Source organism: Struthio camelus, chromosome 6 (assembly GCF_040807025.1).
Source record: "Struthio camelus isolate bStrCam1 chromosome 6, bStrCam1.hap1, whole genome shotgun sequence".
Classification (NCBI taxonomy): Eukaryota; Metazoa; Chordata; class Aves; order Struthioniformes; family Struthionidae; genus Struthio; species Struthio camelus.
In genome coordinates, this window is record NC_090947.1 from 329,974 (window position 1) to 342,569 (window position 12,596).

General features: G+C 57.4%; 2 protein-coding genes across 4 annotated transcripts; one reads left to right on the forward strand and one right to left on the reverse strand.

Annotated features, from left to right (window-relative positions):
* Positions 1–175: 175 nt before the first annotated feature.
* LOC138067594 (protein S100-B-like) lies at positions 176–1,608 on the reverse strand. Of its 2 annotated transcripts, none has more exons than XM_068947659.1 (3): positions 1,347–1,608; positions 874–1,026; positions 176–558 (listed from the first exon to the last, which is right to left on the reverse strand). In XM_068947659.1, the coding sequence occupies exons 2-3, from the start codon at positions 1,009–1,011 to the stop codon at positions 418–420; spliced, it is 279 nt and encodes a 92-aa protein (XP_068803760.1). In that variant the 5' UTR covers positions 1,012–1,026; positions 1,347–1,608; the 3' UTR covers positions 176–417. The 2 variants fall into 2 exon arrangements, with proteins under 2 accessions (XP_068803760.1, XP_068803761.1); XM_068947660.1 differs by having other exon boundaries at positions 1,312–1,601.
* A 5,767-nt stretch (positions 1,609–7,375) lies between these two features.
* Positions 7,376–9,185, forward strand: LOC104142080 (protein S100-B). Of its 2 annotated transcripts, XM_068947661.1 has the most exons (3): positions 7,376–7,997; positions 8,312–8,464; positions 8,808–9,185. In XM_068947661.1, exons 2-3 carry the CDS (start codon positions 8,327–8,329, stop codon positions 8,946–8,948), a joined length of 279 nt encoding a protein of 92 aa, XP_068803762.1. In that variant the 5' UTR covers positions 7,376–7,997; positions 8,312–8,326; the 3' UTR covers positions 8,949–9,185. The 2 variants fall into 2 exon arrangements, with proteins under 2 accessions (XP_068803762.1, XP_068803763.1); XM_068947662.1 differs by lacking the exon at positions 7,376–7,997 and having other exon boundaries at positions 8,262–8,464.
* Positions 9,186–12,596: the final 3,411 nt, after the last annotated feature.

Genomic DNA, 12,596 nt, shown 5'->3' on the forward strand with positions numbered 1-12,596 from the left:
CCTCGGGGCGCCGAGCGAGGGGCAGGGCCGCTGCCCGCGGAGACGGGCGGGCGCAGGAGCGAGCCGGCAGCGGGAGACCCAGCGGTGCCCCGGGCCTTCGCCTCGGGCTGGCGCGGGGTGGGCCGGGGAGAGCAGCCCAGGGCCTGGGAGAAAAGGAGGCGGTTTGCACCAGAGCCCGCGTCTGGCCCGAAGAGCGTTTTTTTTATTCCCCGGGGCGCCCCCGGCAGAAGGGAGCGAGCTGCCGAGACAGCTCTTTCGGCTGGCAAAGGGCGCGGAGCAGAGGAAGCTGCGGACGCGGAGCCGGCGCTGAGCCCCGCGTAGCTGCTCAGCGCGGCGGCTCTTGGCCCGGGAGGCGCGAGCCGCCCGGCCGTTGCCGCCGCGACGCGAGCCGGGGCTGCGGGGCAGCTGCCCGCCGCCTCATTCGCGCTCGAAGAACTCGTGGCAAGCGGCGGTGACCATGGCCACGAAGGCCACGAACTCCTGGAAGTCGCACTCCGCGTCGCCGTCGCGGTCGAGGGCCTCCATGACTTTGTCGACGGTCTCCTGGTCCTTGATCTCCTGCAGGGAGCGGAGGGGGCGGCTGGAGGGGGCAGGAGCAGAGCGAGGGGCAGCCGGCAGCGCCCGGCTCCGAGGACGCTCCCGCTGCCAAGTGGCCGCTCGGACGTGTGGCGGAGGCGGGCGGGCGGCGGGGAAGGGGCCCCGGAGCCCCCCGGGGCAGGTTTCCCTCGCGTCCAGCCGCGGCCCCGTTGGCTCGTGTGCTCCCGCCAGCCGCGGAGCCGGAGCTGGAGCGTGCCGCGCGTCGGGGCGGGCAGCCCCCCCCCCGCCTTTCGCCTGCCCCCGTCCCGCCGGAGAGCAGCGTGGGGCGATACTCACGCCGAGGAAATGGGGGAGCTCGTGGTTAATGAGCTCCTTGAGCTCTGCTTTCTTCAGCTTGTGCTTGTCTCCCTCCTTGCCCGAGTACTGGTGGAAAGCATCAATGATGGCCACCATGGCCTTCTCCAGCTCGGACATGGTCGTGGTGCGGCCCTGGGGCGGGAGGAGCAGGCGGCGGGTGGGAAGCCGGGGCGGGTGAGCAAACGGCCTGGGGCGAGCGTGAAGCCCCCTGGCCGGGGCCGGGGCTGGGGCCGGGGCCGGGGCTGGGGCCGCGTCCTGGCTCAGCGCAGCCGCTCGGCTCCCGGGCTCGCCCAGCCCTCGGCTCTCGCCACGGCTTGGCCCCGTCTCTGCCACCGACTTGGCAGAGCGGTCCCTGCTCAGCAGGTGCAGATGCCAACCCCCCTCCCACCCCCCCCGGCCGCCGCCGGGGCAGCTCACCCGCTGCAGCCTCGCGCGGCCCCTTCCCCGCTCACCTCCCCGCTGCGGCGCGGCAATGCGGCCCAGGCGCCCGGGGAACGGCCGGCTTCTTATGGCAGGGGCGGAGAGCCAGGGCGCCGGGCCGCATCGCTGCAGCGCCAATGGCAGCCCGAGGCGGGGGTGCCCTGAGGCGGGCGCCGGGCCCGGGCTATGCTGCGCAGGGATGCTCGCAGGCACGCGGCGCCTCCTTCTCCCTCTGCGGCAGGGAAGGCAGCTGCGCTGGTCCAGGCTGAAAACTGTTCCTCCCTGGGCACTCTCTGGGACCCACGTCGCCCTGGCTGGATGGCCCAGAGCAGGCTGATGGTCCGCCTACCTCTTTGCATGTAGGTGGGCCCCCGGGTCTGGAGGGTGAGTTGCGGAGGTGCTGGAGGGACATCCAGGTGCCCCAGGCCTGGGAGAGGTGCCCAGAGATGGGGATGTCCGTCCTTGTTGGGGGTTTCCAGCCTGGGCCAGGGGGGTGGCCGTGCCCCCTGCGGGGGGAAGTTGGAGGGGAGATGTCAGCAGCCCTTTCCCACCAGTGCGTCAGTGGCTGCACATGCAGTAACCCGGCTGGCAGAGGTAATGTTGGGGGGGAAGTGGAAGCGGAGGCAGCAGGAGCCCCACGCCTGTCCGTCCGTGCTGTCTGTGGAGCATAGCTCAGAAGTCCTTTCTGGCAGCTACAGAAAGCATTTGGCGCCCCACAGAGGCGTTGAACGGACTTTTATTGGAAAGGAAAAGTCGTGAAGCCTCAGTTCATGGCGGAGAGGCTTTTTCAAGGTTGTGCACAGATCAGAGGGAGGCAATGCTTCGTGCGGGCAGCTGAGCAGCCCACAGAGGAGGGAGAGCTGTAGGGCAGCAGGCAATGTCTCTCCCTGACTGCTCCTGGACGTGCAGGTCGAGCAGGCAGCTGATAACGATGGAGATGTGCCAAAGAAAGGACATTTTCCTGGCATTTCAGTGCCTAGCAGTGATGGCCATGTGGTGGGTGAGGACCTTGTGAGTGAGGACCTGGCGGGTGAGGACCTGGATGACCATGAGGTGCAAGTGGGTGTCCCGGCCCCCAGCAGTAACTACCCCCAGCTCTGTGCCCCTGGAAAAGCCTGCCCAGATACCTTCACCCCCCCCTCAACCCCTGCCCGCGCAGATACCGAGGGTGATTCACCCACGTGAATCCCACTCGTGGGGTTTTAAGGCAGAAGGCACCAGGGCATCTAGTATGAGTAGCACCATCTCCCTCACCTCTGCTCCAAGTGCCCATCCTGACTTCACCTCAGCATGGATGAATTTCCCTTTCCTCTCCACCTTGCAGAAAAGCTTTTTATGCCTTATCTGCCCCTGCCAGGAGAGATGGAGTTTTTATAAGCGCTACTATAAAAGCCACACCTGTCCTTGGAGGGAGGCACATGAGCCAGAGATGCTGAAGTTTCCCACCCCTCTGTGTGCTGGGTGGGATTTTAATGAACGCTTGCTTGAATTTGGCAATAAAATTAGCTCCTGCTGCCTTTCAGAGTGACCTGGAGTCCTTCATCCTGCAGACGTGAGCCCACATCAAGCTGAAAGCAGAGGATGGGGAGGGTGATTCAGGTAGAAATGCCCAAATTCATGACTGTAAATGCTCGTGTTTAAAATCCAACCTTGACTTTAAGGCTTTGGGTCTGGGACTGTCTGTGTCTGTGCAGCATCCGGCAGAGCGGTCCCCTGTGCCTGGGGGCTGCAGGGATACAAGCGCTGCTCCCAAATATGACATCTGTCAGCATCCCCGGACAGAAACATGCCTGTGAGATGATACCTATTATACCTACATACTACAAGCTGAATTTAGAATGCTCCTCCACTAGCAGACAGTTGCCTGTGCTGCAGAGCCTCAGGGCTTATTCAGGGAGGATACAATAAATCGATTTAACTTGAGAATTAGGCAACTAATTTGATAGTTATTTCATAAGTCAGGCTTGGTTCACACACAGGTTCAGCCCTGGGTATATCCAGCGACAGTATGATTTTGTCTGGGCGACTCACAATTCTGATATCCTTCCCATGGCTGTCACTATGTAGGATAACACCTTTGACTTGTGCCCAGAAACACTTCCACTCTCATACCGCAGGTCCTCACTAGGGAGAGCTGTGCTACTTCTCTTACACAGTTAAAATGGATAAAGGCAACCAGAAGCAGCTTGAAACAGTGTTATGGGTGTTGCATTTTGGGCCCAATAAACAGTATTATTGTCATAATGTATCTCTCAAGGTGGGCTCCATGTCGAGATCTCCAGTTCCGTCTGGATACCAAAATCTTTAGACAATGTATGATAGTATTCAGCTATAAAAGGCAATGATGGAAGATGAACCATTTAATATTATTTTTCTATCTATGCAATCAAGCTGCTTTAGAAATTTAGAAAATCTAGTTACAAAACTGGTCTACTTTTAATAATTGCCCAGCTTTATTGCCCAGTTTTAGTAGCTGTTGCACTTTTACCTGGGGACATCAGGAGACCTCAGAAAGCATGGTCAATGCTTGGCTGAAGATCCTGCATGTCTTTATATGCTTTAAAACATGTGCTTAATGTTTGTGGGCTCCCTGCCTACTGGAGACATTAGAAGCTGAACACATTCCTCCATGAGAAGGACAGTGTCAGCTCACAAAAGCAAATACCATGATTTTCCACCTTTTTACTGCAGTCCAGAATGTGAGCCTCAGTTCACAAGGTCTCACCAGCCAACTGTTATTTGTTAAGCTGCTAGACTAAAAAATGCAAAGGTACCTTAAAACCATGGGACTCAGTCCCATATGTCTTGGCAAAACAGGGGCTAAATAATGCCCTCCCTGCTTTGAGAGAAGACAGACCTGAAACAGTCACTGATAGCCGCATTATTTTCAGCAGAAACACAGGTGTTTTAGAAGCATCTGAAAAAAAATGTGATTTCCCTCTTCCTCTGTCCCTGTGCCTGTAATTTGGATCCAGCTGGCCAGGGGTGAGTGTCACCAATGGGTCTTCCCTTTGCACACCCTGCAGCCCTCTCCCGCCGTGGCTGCCATCTGTACCAGGAGCCAGAGAGATGTCACAGACTGGTGCTTGTCTCTGGACAGGTTTGACAGAGAACGCATTCATGTATTTCTAACAAACTTAAGAGTAGTCTCTTGTTGTTTCAGCTGACTTCAGCCAGGAATATACGTAAGCTCAAGGCTACATTTCAGGTGAACGAGAGCATCCTGGTGTTTTCAACTTCAGAGAATTTGTTGCAGCAGCAGTAGTGTTATTTGGTGTTTTCCTAAAGGGGTGCAAAAACTGCTCAGGACACAGCGCTTGGCTGGCAGCACGGTCCAGAGTTGCTCCTCTGCATAATGCAAGTGTGTGGTTGTGTCGGGAGGATGGACACCAGCTATTTGAAGGGCCTATGGGGGAAACGGCAAGGAGCCAGAGCAAGCCCAGGATGTATGAGATGAAAATGGGACATATGGCTACCTCTATTTGTGGTTCCTGACAGGGAGGCACCATCTTCAGCTCCTAGCCTTGCAAATCTTTGTTGGCAGGAGAGATCTCCTGCTTGACCCACAGAGCCAGCCTACTCTCTGATCTTGCTCAGATGGAGGCACAGAGAACATTTGCAGAGGGCTGGCAGACATGATGCAGGGCCCAGCAGGTCCCTCCTGGGGCAGATGGCCCCCCCCCAGGCATTTCAGACCTTCACGTGGGGCCCCGAATCGAACCCCCTCCATCTCTCCCCACCAACTTTGACGGGCACTTGCCTGATTCCTGGATACGTCCTGGTGTTTCAGCTCCTAGGGCTTACTTGAGGCTTCCCATGAGGGGCCCAGCTCATCCCCAGCTGCTGTGTTTGTGGGTTCAGAAACAGCCACAGCAACCATGGGCTCTGCAGGAGTCCGGTGTCTTCAAGGGTGCTCTGCACCCTGGGACTGCAAGCACAGCCCCATTGAGCTAGAAACATCTTCTCCCCCCCTCCCACCCAAATTCCTCTGCTTTCATTACTTTTCTTGCCCAGTTCAATGACCGCTAGTCTTTGTCTCGCGGTCTGGCAGAGCCTGGTGCCACGACGCCAGAGAGACAAAGAAATACACTGGCTTTTCTCCTTATGTGCGCTATGAAGAGCCCACATTGTGCTTTACTGGCGAGAGGAAGACAAGCAGAGAGCTGAAGGGATGTGCTCGGTGTTGGGTTATGCAAAACACTCTATTTCTTTACACACACCAGTGCAAAGCTCTGGCGAGAAAAGGGTAGCACTGAGGAGCCCCGCAGTTACACTCTTCTCTTGAAAGATCAGGGCTGCAAATTTTCAAATAATGGCAGCAGCCCTTTGGGGAGCACTGAAGTGAGTAAAGCTGAAAGTGCAGCTCAGTGCTGGCTCCCATGCCCCGACCTCCATGACTTTTCATGGGCCAGGTCAGAGGGGACCTGGGCTGGGAGAGCAGTGTTTGCAAGGATTTGAACCTGGATGAGAGGCAGGGACGTCACCTGAAGCTGCTCATTAGCAGTGGCAGGAAAGGGCCAAGGTCTCCAGGTTCCTGCCCAGTACCAGTACCTGTAGCTCCCTCCTAATCCTGCTGCTCCTTCCCACGCTATCAGCCACCAAGGCGCTTTCCCTGCGAAGTGCAGAAACTCAGAATGAGCTGGGGTAAAATGGACAGTAAGAATGAGCAGGAAAGAGAAGTTCAAGACTGTCCACGTTTTGATCTGCCAAATGACAAGTTTTCTGTTCCATTTTAAGAAAAGGTCACCTCAACATCAAGAATGACATCAAAAAGTGCAGTGATGAGGCAGAGCAAAGACCGTCTCTGACTACAGTGATGTGCATTGATGCATTACTTGGCCAAAGAAATAGCTACAATATGGACCAAGACTAAATTGCTATTGATGGGGAAAAATACTGCATATCTTTCCTGCTGACTGAGAGCCCTATTTGCATCCAGCTCTTAAGCGAATACAAGTATCCTTGGAAAAATCAAATGTTGCAAGATTGCTGACAGGCTACTGCAACTGCGGAAACATCTTTTCCTAAAAGCATATCTCCTAACCCTGCCAGTCCTGCATGAGCCCAGATAACTGCTGCAGTTTGCAATACCAATACTGTTAAGTGCAACAATTTCCATGGTCAGGGCCACTGCTGGAGTCAAGGTACTCAAACTTAGCATCGGGGAAATTATTTTTGCCCAAACTTGAGTGTCAAGCTGTTACAACTGCTTTTGAGTGGCTGTTGCAAGGAAAAGATAAATGCAGAGAGGTTTCTTCTGCACTGCTCTGTGGAGAGCTGTTAAGCAACACCTAGCCTCAGTGGCTTTGGGGAAGAGGGATTGCCAGGGACTGCATTGTCCAGCAGGCCTGTCTGAAGGCATCTGGGAGAGGTTGCTAGGTTTCCACTTCCATCACTTTTTCCCCAGTGCCAGCAATTTGGGGCTCCTGTCTCACTTATCTCCTTTGCCAGGTCAGGTGAGGTCCCACAGCTTCTGGGAGGTTGTCCCTGCGCCTTGGGCCCCATCTCAAGGCACTGTGGTCCTGCAGCCCATGCTGGTGTCCTTTCCGGATCCTGCTCCAGGACCGGGGATGCCTGCCTCCTCCCATCAGCTGGCGCCAGGTGCTGGAAACCACTGCCCTCCCTCACGCCATCCCCGGCGTCCTTCTTACGAGGCCAGGTAGACCTTTGTGCCCAGGCCAGCTGTGGCAAGGGGCTGTTTTCCTGCACCTCCATGGTTTCAGCACCTGCAAAACACAAGACAATGTTTTTATGGGGGGGGGAGGGGAAGCCCTGTCCTCAGCCTCCCTCCATGCCTGCGTGGGGCACATGTGTTTAATGGGTGCCAGAGGGCCGGTCCAGGGGCTGGCGGTCAGGACCGTGGCCAGGAGAGATGTAGCAGCTCTCTACTCCCCAAAGCGGAGGTTTGCGTATCTGCGTTTCAGAGAGCTGTGGCATGGGTGCAGGTGTGGGGTTACATGGGGCATCGAGAAAGCTTTAGTGTGCAGCCCAGGGAGCCTGGAGGTGGCCAAATGCTTTCTGTAGCTGCCAGAAAGGACTTCTGAGCTATGCTCCACAGACAGCACGGACGGACAGGCGTGGGGCTCCTGCTGCCTCCGCTTCCACTTCCCCCCCAACATTACCTCTGCCAGCCGGGTTACTGCATGTGCAGCCACTGACGCACTGGTGGGAAAGGGCTGCTGACATCTCCCCTCCAACTTCCCCCCGCAGGGGGCACGGCCACCCCCCTGGCCCAGGCTGGAAACCCCCAACAAGGACGGACATCCCCATCTCTGGGCACCTCTCCCAGGCCTGGGGCACCTGGATGTCCCTCCAGCACCTCCGCAACTCACCCTCCAGACCCGGGGGCCCACCTACATGCAAGGGGTAGGCGGACCATCAGCCTGCTCTGGGCCATCCAGCCAGGGCGACGTGGGTCCCAGAGAGTGCCCAGGGAGGAACAGTTTTCAGCCTGGACCAGCGCAGCTGCCTTCCCTGCCGCAGAGGGAGAAGGAGGCGCCGCGTGCCTGCGAGCATCCCTGCGCAGCATAGCCCGGGCCCGGCGCCCGCCTCAGGGCACCCCCGCCTCGGGCTGCCATTGGCGCTGCAGCGATGCGGCCCGGCGCCCTGGCTCTCCGCCCCTGCCATAAGAAGCCGGCCGTTCCCCGGGCGCCTGGGCCGCATTGCCGCGCCGCAGCGGGGAGGTGAGCGGGGAAGGGGCCGCGCGAGGCTGCAGCGGGTGAGCTGCCCCGGCGGCGGCCGGGGGGGGTGGGAGGGGGGTTGGCATCTGCACCTGCTGAGCAGGGACCGCTCTGCCAAGTCGGTGGCAGAGACGGGGCCAAGCCGTGGCGAGAGCCGAGGGCTGGGCGAGCCCGGGAGCCGAGCGGCTGCGCTGAGCCAGGACGCGGCCCCGGCCCCGGCCCCAGCCCCGGCCCCGGCCAGGGGGCTTCACGCTCGCCCCAGGCCGTTTGCTCACCCGCCCCGGCTTCCCACCCGCCGCCTGCTCCTCCTGCCCCAGGGCCACGCCACGACCATGTCCGAGCTGGAGAAGGCCATGGTGGCCATCATTGACGCTTTCCACCAGTACTCGGGCAAGGAGGGAGACAAGCACAAGCTGAAGAAAGCAGAGCTCAAGGAGCTCATTAACCACGAGCTCCCCCATTTCCTCGGCGTGAGTATCGCCCCACGCTGCTCTCCGGCGGGACGGGGGCAGGCGAAAGGCGGGGGGGGGGGCTGCCCGCCCCGACGCGCGGCACGCTCCAGCTCCGGCTCCGCGGCTGGCGGGAGCACACGAGCCAACGGGGCCGCGGCTGGACGCGAGGGAAACCACCCTCACCGGTCGGGGGGGACAGACCTGCCCCGGAGGGCTCCGGGGCCCCTTCCCCGCCGCCCGCCCGCCTCCGCCACACGTCCGAGCGGCCACTTGGCAGCGGGAGCGTCCTCGGAGCCGGGCGCTGCCGGCTGCCCCTCGCTCTGCTCCTGCCCCCTCCAGCCGCCCCCTCCGCTCCCTGCAGGAGATCAAGGACCAGGAGACCGTCGACAAAGTCATGGAGGCCCTCGACCGCGACGGCGACGCGGAGTGCGACTTCCAGGAGTTCGTGGCCTTCGTGGCCATGGTCACCGCCGCTTGCCACGAGTTCTTCGAGCGCGAATGAGGCGGCGGGCAGCCGCCCCGCAGCCCCGGCTCGCGTCGCGGCGGCAACGGCCGGGCGGCTCGCGCCTCCTGGGCCAAGAGCCGCCGCGCTGAGCAGCTACGCGGGGCTCAGCGCCGGCTCCGCGTCCGCAGCTTCCTCTGCTCCCTTTGCCAGCCGAAAGAGCTGTCTCGGCAGCTCGCTCCCTTCTGCCGGGGGCGCCCCGGGGAATAAAAAAAACGCTCTTCGGGCCAGACGCGGGCTCTGGTGCAAACCGCCTCCTTTTCTCCCAGGCCCTGGGCTGCTCTCCCCGGCCCACCCCGCGCCAGCCCGAGGCGAAGGCCCGGGGCACCGCTGGGTCTCCCGCTGCCGGCTCGCTCCTGCGCCCGCCCGTCTCCGCGGGCAGCGGCCCTGCCCCTCGCTCGGCGCCCCGAGGACCCCAGCCCCTTCCCCCCCCCCTCCGGTGGGGTCGGTTGAGAGGAAGGATCCCCCTCTCCCCCTGCCCGGCATCGCTCCAGCGAGCCAAAAAGCCTCGGGGCTCCTGCTCCGCCTGGCAAATACTCCCTAGCAGGCTGAGCCGACGCACTGCTGCCGGCCTGGCTGCCACTCCGGACGTGTCCGCTGCCGGCAGGGCTGGTGTCCTGCAGCTTTGTGCTAATGAGTCTTTGCAAAGCCAAAACTCACATTGGGATGAATTCTGCGAAGCCTGGGCTCCTGCACTGCTGCTGCTGCTGCTCAGGGGACCACGTGAACTGGGCGTGTGCAGCTGGGAACGGCACAGCGGCAGCTCTTCCGACTGACGCGCCATAAAGACGCTCGGGGACGTCAGGGTCGTTCCTACGGCCATCCCCACTGCGGACCGACTCCACGTGCCCGGGGAGCTCAGTTTTCAGATGTGCTCATCGTGCTTTTCCCATCTGCCTCCCCGAGCTGTGGAAGGGCGCACGGCCAGGGAGAGGCCTGCAAGAGATCCTGTGCTTAAGGTAGAATTAAACAAGCGGTTTTGACAGCCCAGGATAGTTCTCGGTTACTGAGAAGTCATTTAGCATCCAAATTACTCCTGCCACACTTTTAACATCCTCATCAAGGTTTGGTACTGCTCTTTTTCACCTGTTTCCATAACCGGTTAGGGACCTGAGGCTGTGCATGTGGACACCGAACGGGGGACATTGTCTGTCCCAATGTCATGCAGGATAGATGAAGCTTTCATGACCCTGCCTTGAGCCTGAGCCTGAATTCAGCAGGCGGGTCTAATGTTTAAGGACAAGGAGCTGAAGGTCAGGCTGTCTGGCAGGTGTCCAAATCCCACCTGCCTTTTTCCATGAGCGAGGAATCGTTCCCCAAGACTGAGCCTTTGCAGTGGCTCCGCACAGCTTTGTAGTGGTCCTCAGTGAAGAACTGAGGGTGTAACACGTGGCTTGAGCCCTGGCAGAGCTGGCGAGACACAGGACTTCACAGCAGCTTTACCTGGCGCTGGAGAAAGTGCAGCAGAGCTGGTGTTTCTGGCCAGGGAGGAAGAGAGCTCGGCTTCCTGTCCAAACTTGGTGTTGGCTTCGGAGGGCAGAGGCATCACAGCAGGCTTTGAAGGAAGCTCAGAAAGCAAAAGTAACTCGCTAACCTCCCAGCAGCAACAGCCTCAATACTGGGGTGCCAGTCCTGACGGCACACGTTTCAGTACCAGCAGGGACAGAGAGGCTCCTGAAATTATTAAATGATTTCTGGTTGTGCCCCCATCCCAGCCAAACAGCCAGCCTGCTGGATGTCTGAGGCGTGCCCTCACTTCCGAAACCTCACGGGCTGTTTCCGAAGCCAGCGCTGGTTAGAAGGGTCTGATACTGCAACAAACCCAGCAGAGAGCTCAGAAACGCCACGCTGCTGTCTTCAGCGCCAGACCAGTGCGCGACATCGTGGAAATGTTAGTTGGTTAACGGGGAGCTCTGGGGTTGCTCTGGGGGACCCGCAGGGCCCATCAGCAGTGTTATGGCAGCAGAGCCTACTTTGTGTTTGGATAGATGCCTGCAGAATAGGAAGCCGGTGGATTTCCCAGCAGGAGGTGACCAGCGTATGGTTTATTAACATCAAACGCCCCGTCAAGACAAGAACTACTCACCAACAGTACCGAAAGGTAGAGAGAGGAGAAAATAGGACGAGAGGGAGAGTCTAAAGTGTTTAGCAGGCTCCAGATTAACTTCCAAAACTGAAAAAGTGACAGACGGGAGCAGATTCGGCTCGTGCAGGCATAATTCAAAATGTTACCATTACCTTTTGCTCTGGGTGATTAAAATCTGCATTTTTAACTCCCTCTCCAGATCTCAATGTCAGGCAAAGTACATCTGTGAAAGGGAACCCTCCGAGTTAGACACAGAATCACCAGTGCTGGAAGAGCACTTACAGACCCCCACAAAAACCTTCTTCCGGAGAGAAGAGAATCTAATTTCACTGGAGCAATGGGATATGAATTCAGGCCAAGTCATACTACAGCAGAGTTTATGCGCTGACAGCAAGAAAAATAATTTACCCAACGCATTTAACAAGAAAAACAAAGTCGTCCCCCCCCCCCCCCCATCAAATGAGGGCTTTTGTGTTTCCAGCCCTCAGGGGAGAAACCTTCCAGGCCTTGCTGGGGGGGGGTGCAAAAGCCATCACGCTAAAGCGCTGCACTGCTGGGCTGCATCTCCCACGTGTTGAGACTCTGCATTGCAAGTCTCAACAGGAGGGAGAACTGCCTGTCTACCCTGGCAGCCTAAGTGACATACTCCTGCCCTCTCCGTGCGTTTAGCTGAAAAATGCATTTCAAAAGAAAGTAGCAGCATTTCTGTGAACAATCCATGACCTGAAATTGTTCCCCCACCAGATATTAAATCTACAGGATTTGCCTGGCCTTACCTATTGCACTGTAACAGTCAGGGTATTAGAGCATATTTAGCATATTTCCATTCTTTCCCTTCTGAAATATTCTTGCCACCGATGATTTTTAATGTATAAATTTTGAGTTCATCCTGCATCCTGAACAGCATGGACTTCCGATCACAGGGAGAAGGCAACTGACGGAGCAGGAAAACACAAGAGCGAAAGGGGAAGATGGAAAAAAACATCAAGGAGCAACACGGAAAGAATAAAAATGATCCTTAACAGGCCTGTTTTGTGTTTTCTTGCCACTAAAATTTTGATTCTGAATGTAGACACGCTATGTTACAGAAACAGCCACTGTGCCACAGTCATCCACCTTTTGCAAAGAAAAATGCCAAAAATAAAGAAGAATTGTTATTTTGCAGTTACCTTCACTAGCTAAGCTTTAGGGAGCGCGAGAGAAATCAGCAAATGCTTTTCATTTCTGCAAGCAAATGTTTTATTGCAGCTGGAGAACAGGTTTCAAAAAGAAGTGACTGGAGGAAAAGATAGCAGTGTATATTATTTTAATAACATGTATCGAAATACAAAAAGGAGAGAATTCTGCTTGTGCAGCACTGGCATAACAGACCTGGAAATGAACCCCAGTTTGCCCGCTTCCTCCTGAATCACACAGTTGGTCACTGAACAAAATCTAAAGACTGCAGCAAAAATTTACATTAGAATCTGCCATGAAGAAACTCTGGCTTAGAAACAGCTCCTTTGAAATATCTGACCGTGTAAATATTACAAGTATATCAACCAGCTGAATATAAACATCAC